The sequence below is a fragment of the Physella acuta genome, unplaced genomic scaffold (assembly GCF_028476545.2).
Source record: "Physella acuta isolate Inbredline_101_S28 unplaced genomic scaffold, ASM2847654v3 ptg001461l, whole genome shotgun sequence".
NCBI lineage: Eukaryota > Metazoa > Mollusca > Gastropoda > Physidae > Physella > Physella acuta.
In genome coordinates, this window is record NW_026732976.1 from 17,646 (window position 1) to 45,634 (window position 27,989).

The window sequence follows — 27,989 nt, forward strand, 5'->3', positions numbered from 1 at the left end:
AATATCCTCATAATGTGACTTATTATGCATTTGTTCTTTATCTTAAAGCATTCATTTAACTACATCTATGCAAAAAAAAAAAAGAAAAAAAAACAATGATTGTATGTAAGCTGTATCAACCGACTAAAGATAAAAAATAAATTAAACATTGATATCTAAAACACTCTATACTGGTACATAGACATCTTACAAGAAAATGCAGAACATACCAAACTTAAGAAGTGAATTATACAAGTCACTTAATTTTAATTACTGATCCATCAAGTACTGTGAAAGGTTGTAAGGGGAAAGTTAACATTTACCATCAAAGCACAGATGATAGACCAGCTTACAAACATACATGAAGTGATAACAATGAGTTAGTAGATAACTAATGGCCTCTTAAAAATATATCAATTCACAATATCAAATAACACAGATATTTAACTCAAAAAATAAGATTTAACATTTGATATTAACAAATGAACTGTTGCACCTTTTGGGATTATTGTTAAAAATCTGTTTTGTTAAATTCAGCTAGAAATATAAAAAATTGTTAGTAAACAGATTAGTGTTCTACAAGAAAAATTCTTTAAGTATTTTTAAAAAACTTAAACGTGTACATTTTTACGCCGTGTTGTTATTCCAAAATGAAATAAGAAATCATCTTTATAAAAACAAAAAATCTTTACAACAAAATGTTTGATATCTACTCTGCGAGAATGAAAAGTAAATCAACTGTAGCTGAACAAATAAAGATCAACTCAGACTTGATCAATGATATCCTGAAGCAGCAACAGTTCAATTTGTGGAAAAGACCTGGTAGGTTCTGATAAGCATTGTAAAAGAAGTGCGCAAAATTGCTTTCATAAAATAATAACACTGAACTTACAACTAATTAAAAATTTGTGGCAAATCAAGGTAGGTTATAAATTTTAAAATAAAGGATTACCCAATATAAACATTTTTGTCGATCTTTTTTTTTAACACATAAAAATTAATGTTTTATGATTTTAAACAACATTTTGGCATTTTATATTATTAATTTTTGTTTAAAAATTATAAGACTTTTATAAAATGTGTATAGGTTAATGTAGTTAATTAGTTCACCAACCACGGTCAGATGTTTATCACGGAAGGTAAGATGGATGTAACAAGGGAGAGAAATTCATGATGATTTCCTGTGGAGTTATCACTGAAAATGAGGTATAAGAATATCAACAAAAGTGATTCTATTTATAAAAAAACTATTTCAACAAATCCATGTTTCTCTATACTTATTTAACACCTCCTACCCTGAAATTTATAGGTTTTAAAAAACATTCTGTTGTCTCTTGTAACCGTTCAACAAATTAGATTTTTTGTAACACAACCGATTTACATTTTTTACATTTAACATAAACAAGAAAAAAATAGTTCTCCAACAATACATTTCATTACAAAAGATCTCACCTGTTTATGACGACATCTCATTACAACAAGTAACAATATGGAAAAAAAATAATTAAAGGTTTTCCCACAACATATATATATATATATGTATATATGAAGAAAATGAAAAAACTGAATCTATGCAGCTCATAAGGAAACAATTCAGTGTAACACTTTGGATTATTTGTAGAAAACAGGCCTCAGGACACATTAAATGCTTTCCTCTGGACTTGAGGTGTTGTATTATTGGTCCATAGCTATAACAGGTTAACAAGAAACAGAAGAGGTGTCCTGTGCTGGATGGGTGAGTGAGTGAAACAGCATCATGAAACCACACTGCATTAACTAACCACAGAAAACAAAAAAAATAGAAAAACAGCTAATCAGACCTATGTCAACGAACAGGGAGAAAGGTGTTAATAAAAGGATGAACTGGTTGAGCCGCCGTTTCCATTGCCGCGCCCGCTTCTTCTCGAGTTGAGGATATGACCCGGCCGGCTGGCGGGTGGAGTGAGCGGGTGAGCAACGTTGGGGTCGTAGTTGAAGAAGTAGACACTGCAATCCTTGGTGGTCAGCATCAGCTCCAGACTGCTAGGGTGCACGGCCACATTGTGGCATTGGGCTAGCTTGCTGACAGATTCAAATATATTAAGAACCTGCCCGCTTATATCAAAGACGGTGATGTTGAATGTGTTGTGGTTGTCGGTGACCACTACCTGGTTTAGGTAGTTGATGGATACTCCGATCGGGAAGTAAGTGATGCTCTCGTTGCCAATCTTGTACAGGAACTCTGCATCGTAGTTGAAGACTTGTACGCAGTGGCCGCGGTTGTCGCTGATGAAGATCTTACCATCTTTGGCTGCTACATCGTTTGGAAATTCTAGATCCTTAGTGAGGGAATGTGAGACTATAAAGTTACCATCTTGGGAGAACATGACCAACTTCATCACTTTGCATTCCACGACAATGATGGTGCCGTCTTCGTCCACGGTAACACCTCTGGGATGTTGCAGGATGTTTCCGCCAAAACATCGGACAAACTCTCCTTCAATTGTGAAGATCTGGATATCATGGCTTGGAGGACGCTCGGTAGCGATAATATTTTGTGTGATTGGACAAATGGCAACGCGGTTAGGGAAGTACAGGTAGCCTTCTTGTCTGGTGAAGCCCTTGTTTCTGAGTCCGTTATTTCGGTTCTCCGAGTCTTCAGCTACTGGAGGCAAGTTTGGAGGCTGGCCTATGGTGCGTACAAACTCATGCTTGTTGTTGTAGTAGACAATACGGTGGTTGTTGGTGTCGCAGATGACGTAGGATCCATCTTTCAGGTAAGCTTGACCGCTTGGTTCAGTGAACGCGTACTCTGATCTGCCGTACTCACCAAACATGTGAATGTAGGAGGTTTTTGTGCGGCAGCGGTTCAGGTGAGGGATGAACGTGCCATTCTTCCTGTCCCGCTCGCTGACGTTGTTCCAGGTGGAAATAGACATGGAATCTGGGGCAGCGGACCACCTCTGGTAGTTGCAGTCCGGGTTCTCTGAGACGCCTACATTGAAGTCGGACATTGTACGTCCTCGGCTGAACTCATTTCTCTGGCATCCAGGAGTGGGGGAGACCTTCTGCTCTATGTCGTTGACAGTGTAGCTAATGGACATAAAATTCTGATTCAGCACAGTGTGAGACTCCTTGTAGTTGGGATCAAACTTGATGTCTACCTTGATGCCTTCTGTGTCCTTGACTGTGTCAGCATAACCAGCAACGCATCTCTTGTACTCGTTCTCCATGGTAGGGAGCAGCTTGAGCAGGTCCAGTATAGATCCTCCTTCAAGTGTTCTGGAGTTGAAAGATGACACAGCCTCCAGCTCTTGCTCAATGCCGGAGATGATCTTAGCCCATGTGATCACATGACTCTCCATCGCAGCGTGGGTCTTGTCCAGCATCTCTAGAGCAGCCATCCGATTCTGGTCCACAACTGTCTTGCAGTAGTCAGAGTAGTCCTCAATCTGCTTGCGGATGCCCCGCCTCTTGCTGTCCATGGCTTGGAGTATCACAGGCACCTTCTTGGTCATCTCGACGACATCCTTGTGCTTGATGCTGGCATCCTCGTTCCAAGTTTTGAGCCTCTCCACAACAATGTAATAGATCTCGTGGATGTCATGGCTGTTCTTGGGGGACTCGGGGTGGTGGTGGTCACTCACGCACTTGTCGCACATCATCAGCTCGCATGTGCAGCAGTACTTGCTCAGGGGCTCAGTGACGTGCTTCTCACACAGGGGTTTGTAGTCCCCGTCCACGCACTTGCCAATTTTAGTAATAGGCGTGAGGGTGTGGCCTTGGAAGTGGTGTATGGTCTTGTGACCTTCCTTGCACTCTGCGCACAGAAAAGCCATGCAAGTTGTGCAGCAGGTCACAGCCTCCTGATCTCTTGTGCAGCCAGTGCAGCTGAAGGGGAAGGTCTTGAGCTTCTCTCTCATGTACCTGGCGCCTTGGTAGTCCAGGAGAATGCTGCAAGGCCCATCCTTGGCGATGGTTTTGCGAGGGCACTTTGGACAAGATATGGTTTTGTCGGCTGAGCTGTACCTCGAAGCAATGCAGGAGAAGCAGAAGCTGTGCAGGCAATCCAGGGTGTGTGGCCATTTCTTCTGCTTGTTACAGCACTCACACGTGACATGCTTGGCAACAGACTCCGGAAGATTGCTGGCAAACGGCCCGCTTCCGGTTCCTCCTCCGCTCCCTCTCCAAGGCTGCGCAGGTGGCGGTAGACTAAAATCTTGAGAACCAAACGGCTGGAAGCTTCCAGATGGCGCAGAGAAGTAGTCGTTGGTCTGGCGGTTCGGGGAGTAGAACCCAGAAGATCCGCTGAACCCCCCGCTCTGGGATGGTGCGCTGGAGAAGCTGCTGGATGACGAGACACTGCCGAAGCTGGGCACCCCAGCGGTGCCGCTAAAAGCATTCGTTGAGGTGCCGCTAAAGCTACCTTGTCCAGGCGCGCTGTTGAACCCGCTCTGCGACTGTGGTGAGAAGAAGCTGCTGCTCTTGCTGTTCAGACCTTGGCCAGCACCGAAGAAGCCGGTGTTGAACAAGCTGCTGCTGTCGCTCATGAACGGCTGGAATCCAAAGCCTCCAGCGAAAGGGGAGGTGTTTCCGATAGATCCTAAGTCAGAACCAGAGGTGGATGTCATGTTGTCAAAGAAGTTGGGGAGACCCATGTGGTTCAGTTCCTGCTGGACGCTCTGAGTCAGCATGGCAGGGTTGAAGCTGTCGTTGAACAGCCGGCTCACCTCTGGCTCTGTGACTTGTGGAGAAAATGAGCTGCTGATGTTATTGGGGCCAATGATGGGCCGTCCTTGCTCTAGAAGAAAGAATAATTCAAACATTCAATATATATATATATATATATATATATATATATATACGTGTGTGTGTGTGTGTGTGTGTGTGTGTATATGTGTGTATATACATATATATATATGTTTATATATATATATGTTTATATATATATATATATATATATGTTTATATATATATATGTTTATATATATATATATGTTTATATATATATATGTTTATATATATATATGTTTATATATATATATATATATATATATATATATATATATATATATATATATATATATATATATATATATATATATATATATATATATATATATATATATATATATATATACATACACACATATATATATACATACACACGCACACACTGTTGTAAATAGTAAATGTTACAATTTACAACCAAAAAAAAGTCGCTCATCTCACACAACAACAAATTCACACCAAACTACACCACAGTAGCCTAGCCTGTGAAACTCACTGGCAACATTAAGATCTGGAAAGGTGTGAATATCCTGGCTAACTTGTCCAACATTCTGGCCTCCCATAAACAAGCCAAATGGCCCAGAGTCATCCTTTAGCGAGCTTGTAAAATCACCAGATGAAAGTGCGGCCATCTTTCGTTCTAGCTCAATCTGAAGAGACTAGGAAAATTGCATTCATGCCAATTAATTCATTCACTAATGAGAAAGTTGATAGAGGGAAACATTTTACTATAACAGCTGTTATACATGGTCAATTATGTGGTAAAATAAACACCCATTTTACAAAAAATAAAATAGATCTGAATTAATACTTTAGTTGATTAAAATATTCATTACAATATTAAATTACCTACTAGGGCTAATTAGGATTTTTTTTAGATTTTTAAATAAATCAACTATGTGTGTGGTTTGACATATTTTATTTAAAAATTAATTAATAGCAGGTTAATTAGAATTTAAACTTTCTTTTTTAAATGTTAAAAGAATAACACTTAAAATTTTGACATATGAAGAAAAAAGCACTGACACATTTTATTTTGAATCAGCCTGCATTATAAAGGTTACTGATAAGGTCTGGTCTCTTGTGAGACTTCATTATTGTTTTATGAGTATTTACATTTTTTTAATAGTTCTGTGGATTAGGTTATGTGTTGATGGTTGGGTTTGGTGTGGAGGGTTGGGTTAGGTGTGGTGGGTTAGGTTGGGTTATGTGTGGTGGGTTGGGTTAAGTGTGGTGGTTTGGGTTAGGTGTGGTGGGTTATGTGTGGTGGTTTGGGTTAGGTGTGGTGGTCTGGGTTAGGTGTGGTGGTTTGGGTTAGGTGTGTGGGGTTGGGTTAGGTGTGGTGGGTTGGGTTGGGTTGGGTTAGGTGTGGTGGTTTGGGTTAGGTGTGGTGGGTTGGGTTAGGTGTGGTGGGTTGGGTTAGGTGTGGTGGTCTGGGTTAGGTGTGTTGGGTTGGGTTAGGTGTGTTGGGTTGGGTTAGGTGTGTTGGGTTGGGTGTGGTGGGTGTGGTGTGGTGGGTTTGGAGTGGTGGGTTGGGTTAAGTGTCAGAGATAGTGCATGGTGTTAATATTTGCTTTGCCAATTTATTTTCTTTAGTTAGGACGTAAATATATGCAGAAGCTGTTGAACAGAGTAACCAAAACACTAACCAACACAGTAAACTCTGACAAGCTACATTAAGTTACTACATAGGCTTGTTATAGCTTGTGGCATTTTTTAAATAAAAGAATTGTCAAGCTTTGATAATAAAGTCTCAGTCCCATAATGCACTAGTGAACAGTGCAAAAATAAACAACTAGACAGAACCATGTTCTTACCTGTTTTGATTCTGGAAGTTCCTTTTTATCCAGGTGAGGTCCATTAAGAGTGACCGGTGGTTGTATGATGAGTGAAGATGAGTGGTCAAGTGAGTCGGGCACTGAGGAGTGAGACTGTAGGGTGAGAGACAGCCTGCTCTGGGTCTGCTGGCGGGTGGACTCTGTCCCATCAGCGCTGTTGGTGCTGGAGCCCCCGGAGGAGACTGAGGATGAGCGGCTTGTCCGTCTATGCTCACCTATTGCACCATGAAGGTCTGGGGACAAGTGGGAAAATATATTCAATACTGGGGACAATTAGGAAAATATATTCAATTATTGGGGACAATTGGGAAAATATATTCAATTATTGGGGACAATTGGGAAAATATATTCAATTATTGGGGACAATTGGGAAAATATATTCAATTATTGGGGACAATTGGGAAAATATATTCAATTATTGGGGACAATTGGGAAAATATATTCAATTATTGGGGACAATTGGGAAAATATATTCAATTATTGGGGACGATTGGGAAAATATTTTCAAATACTGGGGACAATTAGGAAAATATTTTCAAATACTGGGGACAATTGGGAAAATATTTTCAAATACTGGGGACAATTGGGAAAATATTTTCAAATACTGGGGACAATTAGGAAAATATTTTCAAATACAGGGGACAATTGCGAAAATATATTCTTCTTCTTCTTCTTCTTCTTCTTCGTTCTTAATTATTAGTGTTGAAGGGGATCGAGATTTATCTGCCAGTGGGTTTGAACATGAGACTTTGTTCGAATTTATCAACCATGAGCTTTTTGCAGACTCGACCACGCCTCCAACACAATTAAGCGGTACGTGTCAACTGGTTATGCGCCATTGAGGCCATTGACTCCGATTTCAGCCTGCTTTTCTTTTTTGGATTTGCTTCCATAGCCTTTGTCCAACCAAGAACAAACTACAAGGCAGCAGTTGTTTATTTTTGGAGTTGTCTCTCCTAGAAGAGTGGCTGTCCCCAGCTAACGAGCCTCATCTGCCCGAGGGTTCGAACTCGAGACTTTTCGGTTTAGCAACCATGAGCTTTACCGACTCGACCACGCCGACCCCTAAAATATATTCAATTATTGGGGACAATTAGGAAAATTTATTCAATTATTGGTGACAATTATTCAATTATTGGGGACATTTGGGAAAATTTATTTCAATTATTGGGGACAATTGGGAAAATATATTCAATTATTGGGGACAATTAGGAAAATATATTCAATTATTGGGGACAATTAGGAAAATATATTCAATTATTGGGGACAATTAAGAAAATATATTCAATTATTGGGGACAATTAAGAAAATATATTCAATTATTGGGGACAATTAGGAAAATATATTCAATTATTAGGGACAATATATTCTATTACAGGGTACAATTGGGAAAAATATATTTAATTATTTGAGACGATTGGGAAAATATTTTCAATTATGGAGGACTATTGGGAAAAATGTATTCAATTACTGGGAAAAATTCAGCAAAATATTCTCAATTATTGGGGACAATATATTCAATTACTGGGGACAATTTGGGAATATGCATTCTATTACTGGGAACAATAGAAAAACTGTTGTACTTTACATTCAATTACTGGGAGGAATTATTTTTAAAAAATGGAATTACTGAGAGACAATTGTAAAACCAGAATTACTCTTGAGAAATTAGAAACATTTTAAAAATTGAATTATAGTAAAAACAGTGTAAAAATTGACTGCCAGGAACTATTGGAAAAATACAGTGAATTACTGGGAGCAATTGGAAGGTGTATTAAAACTACAAATTAAAAGTTTTTTTTTTTTTTTTTTTTTTTTTTTAATACATTTTATCCATAATAAAACAGCCATGCCTCTTAAAGAGGCAGACATGTTTAACTAGTTATGTTGATGCAAATGACCTCTACTGTGATACCCTTTGATCACAATATTTGTTTCGTTATTACTTAGTTTTAAACAATGAATAAGGTGTGGGGCAGTTGCAAGCAGTATCAAATTTTGATACTGTCAACATCTACCATGGTATACAACTTTAAACCCATATAGGCTGGAATCAACATCTGGGGAAGGCAGGGTGTGGGTCACCAAGTTCTTCCTGGATTTGCCCCAATGGTCTTTGCCCTATTTGCAAAGCATGCGTTTTTTTTATTTTTAGATTTCTCCCCTAGCTGAGTTGATTTTTAAAGTTAGCTATATTATGTTCTATAGCACAACCATACAAAACCCAAATCTTAAAATGTATTACATATCTTCACATTCAATAACATGAGTTTATTATTGGATAGGCTATACATTTGTAGATTTTCATTTTCAAAAGAAATTAAACTCACAGTAGGATAGTTATTGTGAACTTATAAAATAATTGAAAGCAAGCTAAGGTATCTATTGTGAACTTACTTGCAGATCCTGAATGACTGATTGTCTCATCCATGTCTGGTGGTGAGGACGATGTGGGTGTGGCTGACGACCATGAGGGCCGAGATGTGGCCTGGGTAGCTGGGCTATGTCGTACCATTGCCATCTGATAAAGCGGTGGGGAAGGCGGTGGGGGGCGTACACGTCCACCAAATCCACGGTATCTGTTCTCAGGTCTTAAACCTAGGGAAAGAGAAGACAACTGTTATATCTTAAGTAAAGAAGCCTAAGTGGAATAAAATGTTATGATGATCAAGAATCAAGGGTGTTTCTTCATTTTACAATAGTATAATTTCAATTATTTTCACTCTAAGATGTGTCTTCCACATTTCGAATTATAAAATTGGAAGAAATTAAACAGTAAAATTTTTTTCCTGACATACGTAGGCTACTTCTTGCTAATACCATATTACTCACTAATCCAGACTACAGCCTACATGTCATATCTCATGCTACACATCAGTTGTTTGAAAGAAGAGTTTTCTCTCTTAGAACAAGAGTTATCCCCATCTAACAAGCCTCATCAGCACCTCGGATTCAAACTCAGGTTAGCAGTTAAGCGCTATACTACCCATCCATGATTTACCCTTAAGCTACATCGAATTGCTGTTGTCACAACCACCTTAATTCACCATACAAAAAAATATTTAAGATTAAAGATACCTTGTATTATAATCTAGCACACCAAACTTTATCTCAGGAATTAACTTACATAAGCAGTCAACTACAGCGTATAACCCATTTAAGGCAGTCTATCGTGCAAAACCCATAAGCCAGACTATTATTTCCATAACCCATAAAACTGAAAAATTTACATAACCCCCATAACAATCATCCTCCCATAACCCATTCTCAAACAGATGTCACAGCTAGATTGACCTCATTAATGTAACTGATAAGCAGCCATTCCCAAAAATCATTTAAACAAATATGCATACATTTATAACATATGCACATTGTTTCATTTGGTGAAATAACATTTTTCCAGAATGAACAACTTAGTGAAAATGTATAGCTAAATAACTAACACTAATACATTAAACACCCCTATGTCACATATGCTGCATGATTTATTATTTTCATTGGCAACAGGTTGGCATTCTACATCTTTTCAAAATGGAAGCTTTAGATTTTTACAATTAGTGTCCAGTTCTGGGAAGCTTTAGATTTATACAATTAGTGTCCAGTTCTGGGTTATCTGTGTCTGTATTTTTTTATTAAATTCAAAATCCATTATCAAATGCAGAATTAGTTCATTAGATGATGAAACTATTTTTTTTTTACACTGCAAAGCCCTATTCTAATGTTTAATAATGGGAGAAATTACATTTGTAATTAAACTTATTGAACAGAAACACTAGTTTAAATCTCAAGTAAACAGGAGGAGTATTGACAGAGTTAGCTAAAATGATGAACAGGAACACTAGTTATAATGAGTGGGAAAAACCACTCAAATATGCAAAAAATGAGTTATAATCGCAGGTAAAGATAATCTTAATTAACCCAAAAAAGTTTAGATAAGCTAGAAAAACAAAGCTATTAAACTATCTTGGTAAGACAAAAAAAACTACTACTACAATACTATCTAGTTGCAAGGGAAAAACTTACTGATGTTGTGTATTTAAAATGAAAATAAAACCAGGAAATATTAAGGCCTCATACTTAAAGAAAAACTTTTCATAACAAACAAAAAATTATGTTGAATTTTCTCAGGTTATTTGCATGCATTACACTTCCTGTAATTAGCACAGCTATTTAATCTTTTTTTTTCACATGCCATCTTCTTAAAATCTTCACAGGTATAAATAATTAAAATATAATTAGGAATGATGTAAGGTAAAGCATTTTTAAATTCTATATAATATAAGAAAGAAATATTAAAATCTTCAAATACTTCAATAACTTTTAACAGCTTCCTACTGCCTCACAAACCTCTGTTAAAGCAAATATCCTTGTGCAAACTGAATTGAGAACCAACTCTAATTCACTTGATCTTACCACAAGAGAAATCATTTTCAAAACCTCTATTAATAAAAAAAAAATCTCTCATGAAGACTGGGATCCTTCATACAACTTAAATAAAAAATGTTATAAGCCTACATAGGCTAGGCATCATCCAACACCTTAATCACCACAAGAGCTACTTCTTCCTTCTTGTTACTTAATCCAGGTTTTTAAGGATGCCCCAGGGACTCATTAACCTCATGACAAGCTAATTAAATACACTCTAAATTAAACATAAATCTATCTCATTTCAGCTTTAACTTTTCTATTCTTAATCCCTTCAATTTGATTCAAATTTCGTACCTACTTACATAATAAAAGCCAAGAAGAAGCAGCTGAAGTTTTATTTATTATTAATATTTGAATTTAATATTAAGAGTTTTTCAACAAATGTTTCATACACAAAATTATTTTTGTATGGACAATGTTAAAACTGAAGGAGTTAAAACTATTTACTAAATTAGTATAAAACAGAAAGTAGTAAATTAATTCTTCTTTACACCTAGCAATTTATTGGGGAGATATGGTTCATGTTTTCTTGACCTCTGCTTATGAAGGGATAACGTTGTGAGCACCATGCCCAACCGCAAGCTTAAGTATAAGCAATACTTAGTCTTTGAATCAAAATCGCTCAAGTTGTCTTCTGTTATCAGCTTAACAGGATAGCATAGCAGATGTTAGTAAGAAGAAGACAATATCACCTATTTCACGTTGATTCAACAGGGGAAGTTTTATAAAGGTATACTCATCTTAACTAATTCAGAAATTGACTCAACGTTTAGTATCAATAAGTGAAATACATTTTATTTTAGAACGACTTAGTTTTTACTATCACTAAATTAATAGATATTATTAAATATTCACAGATAAAAGGTTATTGTGATTTATTTTTAAATTTTTTTAACCATATGGAATTTTAGCAGCATCGCTTAAAAAAGTCCAACAGGAAAAACGAAGTTGACTGAAAAGAAACTCAAAAAGAAAACCCACAAACCATAGTAAAGAATACCATAATAAGAAAGCCAGAGATCTAAATTTAAAAGTGACCTCACATCCTTAAGGACAAAGGTCAACAATCCTATAAAAACATAAACACAGAACACATTTGTCAACACATGCACACAGCAGACAACTGGGAGAGCATGATACAAATGAACTTTGTGATGACAAACAAATGTTTAGTAGTGTGAGGTACTGTTGTTGCACTGTTTCATATCTATAAAGGAGAGCTTTAGTCTATGTGATGACAGAGAGCAACAGAGACAACAAGATTGCCATATGTCAACACACTTCATGAAGTACATCTTTAAAATAAACAACTTATTTACAACAAGACCTTCCTGTTGGGGGGGGGGGGGGGAGAGAATCAGATGCGTGGGGGTGACCTGTTATAATCTGTTAAAATGTAAGCCCATTTAATATTAAAAAGGAAACGGCCCTTGAACATTGTTTTTTTTTAACCTGAATCCTCTATTTAAGGAAAGGCAAGGTACAGCAGACAGATCTAATTAACTACTTGTGTTGAAACTGCTTATCTAATTTGACAAGAATTATCTACAACTACTTGAGAAAGAGGGGAGTGGATAGAGAACAAATGTCAGACAGAAATAGAAAAGGGATAATTCAACATCACACTTTTACAGTTATTTTTAGTAGCTGAAACGGGTATTCTATAATCCAAGAATAAATATGAATAGGAAAGCACAAACCCACTTAACTAACAGAGCTAATGTGACCTTTTTAAGCACAGCTATTATTTTATTGAAAACAAATACCAGACATAGTTAAAATAGATACTGTTTGAAGAATGACTTGCCTGATTAACAGTTACAAGCAGAACCAAAATATTTCTAGTGATTGAATTGCAAAATAAATGACTTTAACACTGCATTTTTAATTGATAAACCTATACAAGATATATATACATAAAATGTTGCCAATAGGGAGCAATGTCAGGAGAAAAATGAAAGGAATGTTAGTCCCTTTATGTTTCAGTATCTACTGCATACAAGTATTCACTGGAGGGTAAGTTTATGTACCTCCACACAACAAAACATATAAAACAATGTTTTAAAATTCCTACATGGTTGTATATTATCTCAGTAAAAACTATCATTTCCTTTAAGGGCCAGCTTCTAAAGATAGTGTATAAAAGATAGCTTTTAACAGCAGATAAGCTTGTAGAAAAAAATATTTTTTTTGTTTAAAAGTGCATCTGCGACACAAGTCATCAGTCTTGATTATTAGGCAAGCTGGACGGACTTGGGAATATTACAAGGATCCCAGCTTAAGTTTTAAACCTGAAACCCCAGTCTGTTCAATAATGTAATCATACACTTTTTTGTGTATTAGCTTGTAGGTAAACTTGAACCCAGTTTAGACATGAAGCCTTTGTCTACATTTGAACCTGAACCCCAGTACATTAACCAGTGACATTATCATTCACCTTTTGTGTAGCGGGGTTAGATTACTATGAAAGTTTATTAAGCAAGGCTCCTCTTTCACTTCAGGCAGATGAAGTAGAATTCAAGTTTGTTGAATTACGCATACATACAGTGGTAGGCACTGTGAAAGAGTATTACTGCTACTAAATTGTAACCTTAATCATTCTGCAATCTATATGGTATTTTTGTTTACATGACAAGAATAAAACTAGTGGTAAAGGTTAAAAAAAACACATTATTGATGAAGTATGACAAATGTTTGAATGAACAGGATTATTTCTTGACACTGAGATACACTATACGGAGAGAACAAACACCTTCAAAGTTCACAGGTGGTTGTCCTACCTACAATTTCACTACCTGGATGTAGGCATTTATCTGTGGCCTTTACATTAGGGTCACATTGGGGTAGAAGGGTCACCTAACATCCTGAGTTTATTATTCACAAATTCTTCCACCCAGCTCTGGTTACCATACAGAGACACACACGCTGGGTTTAAAATATGTTGCACTCTATGACCCAACTTGACAACTAGTTAGATCTTAAATTTTTTGTATCCACCTCATACAACTTATGGTAAAGTTAGCATTTAGAAAACCTGCTTTATTTTGTCTTTATATGTTGTTTTATTATTATACAAAAACAACGCAACATTTCAAAAGAATGGGTTTAGACCATTGTTCACATCTTGTTAAATAAACAAATTACTTATATTTTGTATAATAGATCTGGATCTATTTAAGTGAAACACAAGAATCATCACCATCATTTATGGTTTGTGCGAAGACACATGAGGCAGATGAAGTAGAGTTAATCTGACACACGACATACAGGGGGATAGTGTGGTTAGCATTGTACCCAACTACCTTACTTTCCCTAATGTGAGCCAGATACTCATCAGAGCTGGGTAGACTCAGGGATACCCTACAGCCTCGAGCCCAGGATCTGAACTTCAGACATTTGGGTTAGTGGTCATAAGCTCAACCAGTTGACCATGCCGTCCCATAATTAAAAGAAAACCACAATATTAAAAAAGTAAAAAAATATTTAGATTCCACAGTAACATACATACATAACCTAGAGTAACATACATAACAAGAGTTAAAATTAAAAGCTTAATTTAACAACCAGAATGTTACAATATAGAAATCTAACAGTTTACTTATTTTACTACAATGCTTAGTCTCACTTAGAGATCTAGATCTAAGTTGTTTTTTTTTTAAATAAGACTTTCTAGATATACATCCAAAGACTGAAAATGAAACACTCTATATAAAACTGCGCACATTTAATATTCAAGCTCAGGCCACTCACCGCCATAAGTAGATCATCTAGAGAGAGAGACGAGTTCACACAGCAGGCGACACTACAAGTCTGCCTACATTCACCAATGAGAAGTTCAAACAAACTTCTGTAACCATTTCACTTTCATGTCTGCGCAAGTTGTCCAATCGCCCCCCACTACTCTGTCTGTCTGGGCATGAACTGCTGGCGGTCTGACTTCCATCGAGATCTAGCCATTACATTAAAATTCGCCACATTTTCACGGCCCCCATTTTGTGTCGCAGAGAGGTGGGGTGAAGAAAAAAAAAAAACAACACCACCGCTACCGTCTTGTGGCCTACGTCACGGTAGTAAACAAGCGTACGGTTCGTCGTGTTTCTTAATCTCACCCCTACCCGACCCCTGCCCCGCTGGTTTATATTATTAGAAAGTGCTAAACTTTTCGTCTGTGACGTCATGTGTTATCGCGTTCAGCCAACTTTGCTAATTTTTTTTTTAACCAGTCGCAGCCGTCTAAAATGGAAAAAATAACGCCGTCGAAAAAAAAATACTTTAGGGCCTATGATATATGACACTTGACAATAAATCGATGCATTTGCATAAAATAATTTCTCGGCTAAATAAAAACCCTACCGGAGATTTTTTTTTTCAATAAATGCGCACCGGTAAAAAGAGTTTTAATATAGATCTAGTAAAAAACAAATATGTGTCCGCCTAAGCCTAACAAAATGTCGTCGAGCACTGAGTTAAAAAATGATTAAATAAAACAAAGTGAAATTATATGTTTAACCGACTAGTCTATTAGTTCTGTTGCGCCGGTTAATTATTTTAAATACTGTTTATCTAAGAATGAGTTTTCTGATTGATAAATTAACAGACACGTCATTTTTTTTATCTTCTAATATAAAAGAACTTTACTAAATTTAAGAGTAAACATTTCCAGCTAATTAAGATAGCAGTTATTTGAATTATAGTAAAGAAAAGCGCTTTGCCAATAGCGTGTCAGTTTTTAAGAGGATTAACTGCGTAGTTTCTTAACAACCGAGTTTAAAGAAGCCATTTATCTAAACACAATTACACTATTTTACCTATGCTACATTACGAGTTTAAACTCAAGCCAAACCCACTTGTTTATACAACTCTACTGCTTTATGGGATCTAACCATCACCAACCCTAACCGTATTCAAACACAGCAGAAGCATCAGGTTACAAACTTTAACCCAGGCCTAACCCTAACCTACTTGTCTAGACAGTAACCCAAGCGTAACCTAAGAATTAATGTCCCGACAACGATTGTATTGTGTTACAATACAGCCTTACGGCCTAGACAGCTTTTTTTTTTCTATCATTTTGTGATTCTTCCCCCAAGCCCAAACCACCAATATCAGTAACACACACTACATAAAAACACCCCGCTAACAACAGATACAGACGGGAACTTTTGATATTTATGCAAACCACGCGAGAACATGCGTCATTTCGAAAAATATCGTACAACAACACATTATGGCATTGAAGAAAAAAAATGCATCACCTATGATTATACAGGCCTACAAAAGATAAGCATCGGATGTCTTTATAGATCACGTGATGTCGGGAAGACAACGGAAACTGGACCAGTGCGCTATGTCCTTCGTGGTGGTCAAGGGTGAGGACAAAGGACATGTGTACAATATAAACGTGTACACCAGAGATGTGTACAACACAAATGTGTACAGCTACCACCACAGTGCCTGAGCGTTCAAGCCTTCAAAGTGTACACCAGATCTGCGTACTCCAGATGTGCGTACAACACAAATATGAGCAGCACACGTGTACAACTACCACCATAGTGCTAAAACGTTCAAGCCTTGTACATGATAGTGAGTACACCAGATATGCGTACGCCAAATATCTGCGTACAACACAAATATGTACAACTACCAGAAAAGTACCTCAGCGTTCAAGCCTTCATCCTCATGGTAGACAGTGAGTACACCAGATATGCGTACAAACAATGTGTACAACCACCACCATAGTGCCACAACGTTCAAACCTTCACAGAGTACACCAGATATGCGTACAAAAAATGTGTATAACTACCACCATAGTGCCACAGCGTTCAAACCTTCACAGAGTACACCAGATATGCGTACAAAAAATGTGCCACAACGTTCAAACCTTCATGCTAAACAAGAGTGAGTACACCAGAAACGCGTACACCACGATGTGTACAAGTACAACCTCCACCATCGTGCCAGTTCGTTCAACCTTTCACGACAGCAATGCCTACAACCACCACCCTTCACGGCAAACAATGACTATCTGAACCAATTAAACTACACTACTTCCATGCGTGTAGCTATCAGTGCTGGGTATAGGGGAATGCTGCGTGAACGCCAACAAGCAGACAAAATACATGACTGAATACATAAAAGCAGCCACTTGGCACAAAGACAAACAATATCACGGGAATACCGTCAAGGAAAGACCCGAGTCTGTAGGTACTTTACAAAAACTTGATCAGTCAATGGGTATGAGCACTATGTAAATTGGGAATAGAGTTGTAGGTATTTTACTCACAGTTAAGCTATACCAAGTAGGCTATTCATATACGGCACTAGAGATTCCTAAATAATAGTCTAGTTTCCCTTTCGAAGATGGGGCAGATGAAGTAGAGTTAATCTGTTTCTGTGACTTAGGCATATGAAAAGATAGTGTGGGTCAGCACTATGAAATAACGGTTTAATAAAACTACTTATACGGTCTACTAAAAAATAGAAAAAAAAACCCAATCCGCTTAAAACTTGTTCTTTTTTTTTTTACCGACCATTAAAATATTAAAAAAAAATAAGACGAAATTGTGGCAAGCATTTGAAACGGCTATAATTACCTCTTCTCTGTCTAGAAGCCATCTGTAGACTGTTCTGATCAGATGATTCAAACATCACCTGACTTGTGCCTTGCTAAAGCTAGTGCGTACCACTCCATTACCCTACATGGGTCAAAGTTTATCAACCAATGAGCATGGGGGCTCTTGTTAAAAAGGACGCAATCAGATTAGAAGCCCAGTGTCCAGTGTAGACCCCCCTCCCCACCACCAGATACTTATCAGAACGAAAAATGCCAAATTGGATATTCATGGCCGCGGCGCATGTCTAAACAGGACGGGCCGGCGGCAAGGTGAATGGGGGGGGGGTCCGGTTTCATGGTGTACCTGTGGCTAGCGGAGCGCGGACAATGGCCAATATAACAGCCTATTGTTGGGGAAACTGATTACATTCGATCAAGCACGGTCAACACAGTGGTGGCTAACTAGGTTTTAAGTGGTGTGGTTTGTTTCTTCTACAACCTTGTGTAACTACTGACCGTGGAGAACGGGCGCGGGGGGGGGGGGGGGGAAGTTTGACCCCGGGTGTGATACCCCAAGTGATTAATGACGTAATAAAAATCTCCAACCGTTTGTAACTGCTGACCGTGGAGAACGGGGGTGGGGGGTGGTGAGGATTCTACCCGTGTGTGATACCCCAAGTGATTAATGACGTCATACAAAGGATTCTCCGACCTCTATGGTGCACGTGTCAGTGTGTGTATGGGGGGGGGGGGGGGGGTCTCTACCCGTGTGTGATATCCCCAGTGATTACTGACGTCATAAAACTGATTCTCCCAGCAACCGGCGCGGGGTTGAAAGTGTAAAAACCAGCCAAGCGTGAAGTACAAAAGTACCAGACGTCAGCAGAAATATGTGGTGTTTACGACTCTGATAAGGGGGTGTTAAATTCAGTCCTCAGGTCGGGAGTTCTTGTGGGGAGAATGTTTCAATGGCATACTAATTAGTCACTGTGGAGGGGTTGGGGTGAGGGTACAGTGAGGGGGGGGGGGTGGTTACGGAATAGTAATTGATTATTGGGTTCAACAAAATTTACAAAAAATTTAAAACAAATTGACCTAGCACTACTAGTGCAATGTTAATCTTGAGAGATTTCATAAAAACTAACTGATTATGCGACATTGTTGGTGTTTGTGTGTGTGTGTGGGGGGGGGGAGAGACGTGTATGAAATAATCAATTACAATTCATGTCAACAAAGATTACAAATAATTTAAAACTAAGTGTCCCAAAACTATCAGTAGCATGTTAATCTTCCTTAAATTCGTAAAACAAATAATCAAACATACGCAACACTGACTTCCTGCGTTATCGACAATACACGACCCCTTAAAAGTTCAAACCATGACCCTTTCCCATTCAATACATGACCCTTCGAGCTCGACCCATTCAACAAACGATCCCCTCCCCTATTCAATCCACGACCTATAATTCAACACCCGACCTCTACAATTATTCAACCCATAACTCTTTCAATTGGAGTAACGACCCCTTGCCATTCAACTCACGCCCTTTAGTATTGAGTTCTTCCCCCTTACGTTTATCTTCCTGCTCGACTCAGCAAGTCGGACACCATCTAATCAGCTATGATTACCCGCCCTCAAGCTGTTGTTTTAATAAATGTCCTACCTACCCCGGCCGTCCACGGCGCAGCTTAGCAAGACAGAAAATCTGCATGAACCGACAGGGACAAAGGCTACGGAGCGCAAGACAAAAAGAAAAATCAATTCTCCAGAAGGTCGGACGAGAGAACCGACGGATGGGGAACAACAAATCTAGACTGCGCACAAGCAGTGGTCTCCGTTTGGTTTTTATCGTAGTGAGGGTTCTCAAGTTAACGTATTTAACCGGAATTTGATACGCCGGACTTCTATTTAGTGATGCATTTTTTTTTTTTTTTTTTTTTTGCAATTCCGAAAAGTAATAAAATAATTTCGTAGTCAAATATAGATCTAGACGTAAACAGATATTTTAACAAGGAAAACAAAACACAACTGCATTGTAACCATGGGCGTACACTGCCCACCATTTTATAAAGAGTGTGAAGTTTTTTTTTGGGCGTTCAAATAGTATGCAGTTTGTGACTTCAAATACATTGTCCATTTATGGCATAAAAGTTGACATACATTATGTGTATGTAGGTCTACGTGTGTGTAGTGTGGTGGGACACTGGCTTACGGCACCCCTCGAGTCGACGCCCATGAGCTCAACTGTTACAGTGTAATACAATCAGGCGAATGTGTTCACGGCGATTTTTTTTTCTTCATCACCCGCAGCCTTGCAAGCAAAATAACACCGGCTGTTACATAGACGCGATTTATTTGATTTTCAATGCGCGCTCACCAAAATAAAACTTATCTAGAACGCCAGGCTCTTTCACTTTGTGTACTTTAGCCGCAACGGCTGTTTTCCGCCTTTCAACACAACACAGCACCCAACCATAACGGCTGTTTTCGTATCTACAACACAACACCCAACCAATAACGGCTGTTTTCGTATCTACAACACAACACCCAACCAATAACGGCTGTTTTCGTATCTACAACACAACACCCAACCAATAACGGCTGTTTTCGTATCTACAACACAACACCCAACCAATAACGGCTGTTTTCGTATCTACAACACAACACCCAACCAATAACGGCTGTTTTCGTATCTACAACACAACACCCAACCAATAACGGCTGTTTTCGTATCTACAACACAGCACCCAACCAATAACGGCTGTCGACTGTGTGCTACAACACCCAACAACAGCGCACCCATGAATGGCCAGCCGATCTATAATTTTGACGACTGCAAATCCTCTGGGAAGCAGAACGGGCCATGGAAGGGAAGCGCCAGCAAGCAAATACAGCCAGACAAGCGAACATCTGGCCCGGCCACTGATGAAACCGGCATTCGACACAAGACGTGAATCCAACGTTAAAATTGATAATCCGCCTTTAGACGGAAACGAAATGGATGGTTGGGATTGCTGGCATCGTTGTGTTAGGATAGTGACATGTTTACATCTTAGGTTAAACGCTTGATTATAACGTATTCAGAGCCACGTAGAGTACATTTTAGCCTCTTCACTCGTGGGGAAACGGTTATACAATTTACGGGTGTGCGGATACATGTTGTGTTTATGTGTGTGTATGATTGTGTGTATGCTTGCGTTTAAGTATGTAGGTGTATGTGTGTGAACGTGTGTGTGTAAACATGTATGTGTGTAAACATGTATGTTTGTGTTAACATGTATGTTTGTGTTAACATGTATGTGTGTGTTAACATGTGTGTGTGTGTAAACATGTGTGTGTAAACATGTGGGTGTAAACATGTGGGTGTAAACATGTATGTGTGTGTAAACATGTATGTGGGTGTAAACATGTATGTGTGTGTAAACATGTATGTGTGTGTAAACATGTGTGTGTAAACATGTATGTGTGTGTAAACATGTATGTGTGTGTAAACATGTATGTGTGTGTAAACATGTATGTGTGTGTAAACATGTATGTGTGTGTAAACATGTATGTGTGTGTAAACATGTGGGTGTAAACATGTATGTGTGTGTAAACATGTATGTGTGTGTAAACATGTATGTGTGTGTAAACATGTGTGTGTAAACATGTGTGTGTAAACATGTATGTGTGTGTAAACATGTATGTGTGTGTAAACATGTATGTGTGTGTAAACATGTATGTGTGTGTAAACATGTATGTGTGTGTAAACATGTATGTGTGTGTAAACATGTATGTGTGTGTAAACATGTGTGTGTAAACATGTATGTGTGTGTAAACATGTATGTGTGTGTAAACATGTATGTGTGTGTAAACATGTATGTGTGTGTAAACATGTATGTGAGTGTGTGTTTGAGCGTGTGTGTGTGTGTGAGCATGTGTGTGTGTGTGGACGTGTATGTGAGCATGTGTGAATGTGTGTAAACATATGTAAAAACATGTATGTGTGTGTGTGTGAACATGTACGTGTGTAAACATGAATGTTGTGTGTAAACATGTATGTGTGTTAACAAGTATGTGTGTGTACGCATGTAGGTATATGTGTGTGTGAATGTGTGTGTGAACATGTGTGAGTGTGTGTAAACATGTGTGTAAAAACATGTATGTGTGTGTGAACATGTGTGTGTGTGTGTGTGTGAACATGTACGTGTGTAAACATGAATGTTGTGTGTAAACATGTATGTGTGTTAACAAGTATGTGTGTGTAAGCATGTAGGTATATGTGTGTGTGAATTGTATGTGAACATGTATGTGTATGTTAAAACATTCACAAGTGTGTGTGAACATTGTGTGTATGTGTGTGTGAGCATATAGGTGTGTGTGAATATGTACATGTCAGTACAAGTGTACAAATATGAATATGTATGGACATCATGTACATTTGTATGTATGCGTATACTTTAAGTAGGCTACATAACCATAGTCACTCAATACAATATTCACATAAATTATTTACTCAATTTACAAGCTACTCAGTATCTCCATGAAACTCACCACCACTGGCCAGATTTTCTCCCTATATTTCCTGTCAGATTGGCTTCACCAGCCAGCAATTGAATGTAATAACTGAAATTATGGTGCAGGAGGTTTAAGAATGGATCAAATTTTTTTGGTCACAATACTGCAGCTGTTACAGTGTGTTAATCTGAAGCAAAATAAAACGACCCACTGCATTTAGCTTAAAATTAATGAATATGTAACATATATAGCTAGATGGCCATAACAATTTAACATTTTACAAGAATAATCATAAACATGAAAAATAACTTTTTTTTTATAAGGAAAGAAATAGAATTAAGATTTAAAAAGAACAACATAAGTAAGTGTATATTGTTTGCAAAGGTGATGGTAGCTTTTTTGTTGCCAACAACGTATTTAATTTGTAGACTAGAAACGCTAAGCCCCACAACAGGCATTCACAGGTGACTAGAAAAACACAAGATTCCAACCACTAACTCGAAAAACTAGAAGTCTTGAACTCTACAGCCCTTAATCTCCAAACAAACTATAATTGTTCTAGTGCTAATAAAAACCTTCTGACATAGTTTTGTCCTGTCTAAAGAATTTTGTGAGTAAACCTAGGCAAACACACAACACACCTTGTGTACCTGATCCTACTACAGTAAACAAACCTGGTAACAGATAAGGAAGAACAATAATGAAGGGACTGTGATGGATTATAAAGGGACAGTCTGAATAATGGATAATGAATGAAACAGTAATGGATAATAAAGGGATGGTCATGGATAATGAGAGAGTTAGCAGATAATGAAGGGGTGCTAATGGAAAATGAAGGGACAGTAATTTAAGTAATGAAAGGACAGTATTTGATAATGAAAGGACAGTATTTGATAATGAAAGGACAGTATTTGATAATGAAAGGACAGTATTTGATAATGAAAGGACAGTATTTGATAATGACGGGACAGTATTTAATGAAGAATGGACAGTATTTAATGAAGAATGGACAGTATCGAATAATGAAAAGACAATATAAGATAATGAAAGGACAGTTATTCACAATGAAGGGATGATAATGGGTAATGAAGGAACTGGCATTAATGAATACCAGTAGTCAAGGAGGATAAGAGATAATTAGCTTAATCTCAGTCTTTAAAAAAGTTAATGTTTTGTTAATAAAATTTAAAGCTTACGCAAAAATAACACATTTTTTGCAGTTGTTTTAATAGCACCAGAGAAGGGCGCGGGCATCCAATGAACACAGGGGAAGGGGGAGAATTACTAAACTTATAAATATTAAAAAAACTTTTTTTTTAAACCAACACAAATGAAAGAGTACTTCTATCACTAAGTTTGTAATGTCTAACAAGAACTGACATTTATTTACACCAATCATTTGATTTTCCAACAGAGCCTTATCGCAAAGAATGTATCTTTAGAGTTCAAAAAATTATTATGCAAAAAAAAAGAAAAAAGAAAATTCAGCGCAGATTTGTGACATTTAATTTCTTCTTAAGCAGTGAATGAAAGATTATGCAATTTTAAAATCGGTTAAAGGAATATTTTATAGATTTTTAACAGTAAAAACTGTTATTAACTTTTAATGATTTCAAAGTAAGCCTAAATCGCATTATAAATTCTGGAATGCTAAATGTATTGATTCACTAAATAATATTTTAAATACACACATTAAACACGAAAGTTCCTAAAAGAAATATTTGTTGTACAGTGCTAATTTACTTAGTCATCTAAACAGACAATCTCATTAATATAATCTCAATACTCCTCCCTAACAGTGTAGCAGATGGCTTCAGCTTGGTTTCCATAGCTAGTTAATAAGAATTTCAGATAATATTAGTGTAATGTATCAGTTTTAGTTTTAGGGGTCGGCTTGGTCAAGTCTGTAAAGCTCATGGTTGCTAAACCAAATAGTCGAACCCCATGGCAGATGAGCCTCAATAGCTGTGGACAGCAACTCTTCTAGGAGAGACAACTCCAGAATCAAACAACTAATGCCTTGTAGTTTGTTCTTAGACAAAGCCTATGGAAGCAAATCCAAAACAAAAAGCAGGCTGAAATCCGAGTCAACTGCCTATTTGGCGCAAAAAATGTTGACACATAATACTCAATTGTGTTCGAGGAAATCCCTTCCAACAATAAAAATCAAAGAAAAATTAGAAGTATTTGTTTAATTTAAGGCTAGGCACAGAGATTTTTTAAAAATTAATAATGGATACCTAGTAAACCTACAAAAATAAGAACGGCAACGAACAAACTAAAATGCAATTACAGTCATAGATAAGTTGAAATCTGACAATCTATGAATATAGTAGACAGTAGTCCACAATAAAAAATCAGAAGTCAGTGTGTTATAACTCCCATTGCATATGATACTACATACATAAACATTTTCAAACAGATTGTATAAGCAACACTGCCAGCTTATTTAGTCATTTATGCAGACTCAAGGGTCACCACAACCTTTGAATAATTAGGTGGATTTTTAATTAGTATGGTTATGCCAGACAGGGAAGGAGGGGGGGGGGGGATAATTAAAGCTCAGTCTAAATGTTATCTCTCTGTAATGGAAGGGGTTAATTAAATTGAACTATAATAAAGGGACAGTTTCTGTGTTTTTAAATTTTAAAAAAAATTTATTATTAGAAGTATAAAAAACAATTATAGATTAAACACAAAGGGTCTTTCCATAAGTTATATTATACTATGTAATGCGATATTTTTTGAAACATCATCATCCCTTATTTAAGATTAAACAGGGTTTCCTTAAGTATAAGCCACCATCCAGATTATTAAATATTTTATAAGCAAAAAATGTAAAATAGAACTTGGTTTATACCACTGCACATCCGCAGATAACAAAATGATAAACCATCACTTTATTTCATGTTATATGATACTGCACGACACCCCAAAGGGGTCTCATGTAAATTCTAAGAAGCTCATATGTATTTACGATGTGATTTATAGAAACTGAAAGTCAATTATACAAAAAAGAAACTCTACAAAATATATATCAATAGGTATTTCATAAAACTAGAGTGTTTTTTGCTTAATCTATGAAGCCAATGGCAAATTATAAAAAAATTTCTAACAGTGTAATCGCAAGATATTTTGCAAACATTTTTGTATTATTTGAAAATGAAAATGGGAATAGTTGAAACTATCCCTATAAGGATTATCAAGTCAACTAACAACTAGAACTAGATTCTATATTCGATGTATTAAGTTTAAGTCCTATAAAAATACCAGAAAGTATTCATCATCATCTTTTCCCGTTTGTGTCCAAGACATGTGGCTCAAAAAGAAGAATTAATTCCAGTACCCATAAGAGCTGGGTGGACTCATAAACATCCAAGATTCGAACTCAAGACTTTCGTGTTAGCTGCAGTATGCTCTACCACTCAACCTTGCGGCCCCGTTCCCGAATGTATTTACCACAAAAATACCAGAATTTATTTTGTGATTAATAATGATCAGAGATTATCTAGTTGGTCTAAATAAATAAAATAATAGATGCAACCAACCGCTAATTTGTTGTTTACAGCCTGATGTCAGCAGCCACATATTGTTTACTTTAAAATGTACTTAGGCCTAAACTGAGCAGGAGATTCATTCACAATCTTAAATTCCAGCCACCATTTGTATTCATAAATGATGTTCAAGAACACTCAAACCATATCATATGTTTAGTGAATAATTAAAGTATTTAAAAATTGTTAGAGTTGTAGGCAAACACAACTAAGTTTTTTTTTTAGTAAGTAAACAAAGTTAGCAAACAGTCATGATGATGAGTCATGACAAATATACTAATATATTTACATAGTAAACAGTCTACAATTAATTAAGTTAACAATACAAAACATAAGGCCTCTATAATAATAATGTTTTCCACAATAATTAATATAAATTAAAAATAGCTTAAAATAGGCTAAAAGAATCTTGATCAAGATCTAACATACTTTACTCACCGAAGAATTAGGCTTAGTAATTTAATCATCCACTTTATTTTGTTTGAATTGTAAAAATAAGGACTAAAATGAAGTACACTTCACTGCACATACAATTGGGCTAGATTTAAATCTAGATTATTATACAGAATAGGCCTAGATCTAGATCTAATTCTAGTCCAATTTTTTGGGCTTGCCAGGAGAGATGTTGAAATTAGTAAGCCTAAATTATTTAATAATAGGCCTAATAAATAATATTAACTGGCTACTACTATTATTACTTGCACACTTTGATCTAGAATCTAGTAATAGATCTAGGTCTAGATCTAGACTAGATTACTAGAGTACTAGAGTAGAGCGAGATCTACTATTAACCAAGTCAAGTACTTGAGTCTATTAGTCTAAGAGTTAATGTTATAATCTAGAGTCTAGATAGTAGATATAGAATCTAGTCTAGATCTCTATGTATTATGTAGATTATGTAGTTCTAGATTCTAAATCTAGTTGATTGTAGGTTATGTTAAATTAACACAAATTAGGGCTAATTTAATTATCCATGAAATGGTAAGCTTTAGAAATCAGGTTCATTTCTAACGTTAGCCAGAAACTGTCGGGTTTCTAGACAAATCTAAAATCTAGATTAGATCTAGATCTCTAGTTCAATCTAGACTCTAGACTGGAATCTAAATAAAGTCTAAAAATAACGTGTGTTTTAGCTTAGATCTAATATAATCAAGAAAACAACGAATAAATAGCATTCTTACTGCGACGAAAGTTAGTCAGAAACCCCACATATTCATTAACGATGAATCATGAATAGGCCTGCCCTGCGCTTTTATAAAAACTGTGACTTCGCTTAGTCTAGCTAGCAGCTCTGGCGACTCGCCCTATGGCAGTGTGTAGCCGGCAACCAAAGGTAGCAAAAAATGGCATTTTTAAAATGGCTACATGGAAATAGACTAATGCTGATTGTTTTTAAAGTTTCGATGTAGATCTGTATTTTTTTCCAAAAACATTCTAGTCTAGGCATGCAAACATTCACGGCATTAAGTCGTGACAACAACAAAGCAAGTTTATTTTTAGCAACCTACTTTTCCATTAACAGCTGAACGAACAAACCGGGGTAGGCCAACGACCTAGATTCACCGTCTGATTTTATTTTAGAGCTAATTCATCTTTCACTGCATTGAGCTGCAACCTATAAACAATGAGCATTGACTTCCTACAAGCTTTCAACACTGAATATACGCCAGGAAACTAAGCGCTTGTTCACAATTTTGTTTTCTTTCCGCACAGGCATTCTAATACAAACCTGGAATGAAGCTCTTATTTCCCGCAGCCAATCAGCTGTTAAGAGGCGACCTCATCTCACTATTTGCCTAACATGCGTTTCAGAGGATCAATATCAAGCCTTACTATACGGAACCGCTTGAAACTGCGCAATTTTTTATTCGCCTTTTATCAGACAGCTTAATAGTAAATCGATTAAATGTATGATTATTATAAAAATTATTAGACGAATGTTTTAGGCAGCTAAACCGCAGACAACACTTGGTGGTACAGAACATTATCGTCTCATACACATTGAAAACAATCCCATTTTAGGTCAAAGCCTGTCTGAGTGGTGTGGCCTATAAAAGATTTTAGGGGAGGAAAGGTAGTCGCTATAATAACAAAATAATAACCTCATCTTATTTTTTATTCTAATCTAAGTATATTATACAATTCACTTACTTGCAGTGTGTTCTTGATGGCGTAAATTGTTGTAAAGAACTTCATGTGTTCACAGTGACCTACGTCCCAGCCATGACAAAGGTTTCAGCTCGCTGAGTTGTGTGAGAATCAGCTAAGAATAGGCCAGTCTGCTATGTTAGCGTGCAGCGCCCTCTCCTGGCACGCGCTTGCCGTTACAGACTATCAGCAGGCCTAGTTTAAACTTAACTAACCCTTTG

The 27,989-nt window shown here is 37.0% G+C and overlaps 1 protein-coding gene across 1 annotated transcript; it reads right to left on the bottom strand.

Annotated features, from left to right (window-relative positions):
• Positions 1-116: 116 nt before the first annotated feature.
• Positions 117-27,875, bottom strand: LOC131928082 (uncharacterized). The gene is made up of 5 exons (XM_059283992.1): positions 27,772-27,875; positions 8,985-9,185; positions 6,567-6,820; positions 5,246-5,408; positions 117-4,759 (listed from the first exon to the last, which is right to left on the bottom strand). Exons 2-5 carry the CDS (start codon positions 9,106-9,108, stop codon positions 1,827-1,829), a joined length of 3,474 nt encoding a protein of 1,157 aa, XP_059139975.1. The 5' UTR covers positions 9,109-9,185; positions 27,772-27,875; the 3' UTR covers positions 117-1,826.
• Positions 27,876-27,989: the final 114 nt, after the last annotated feature.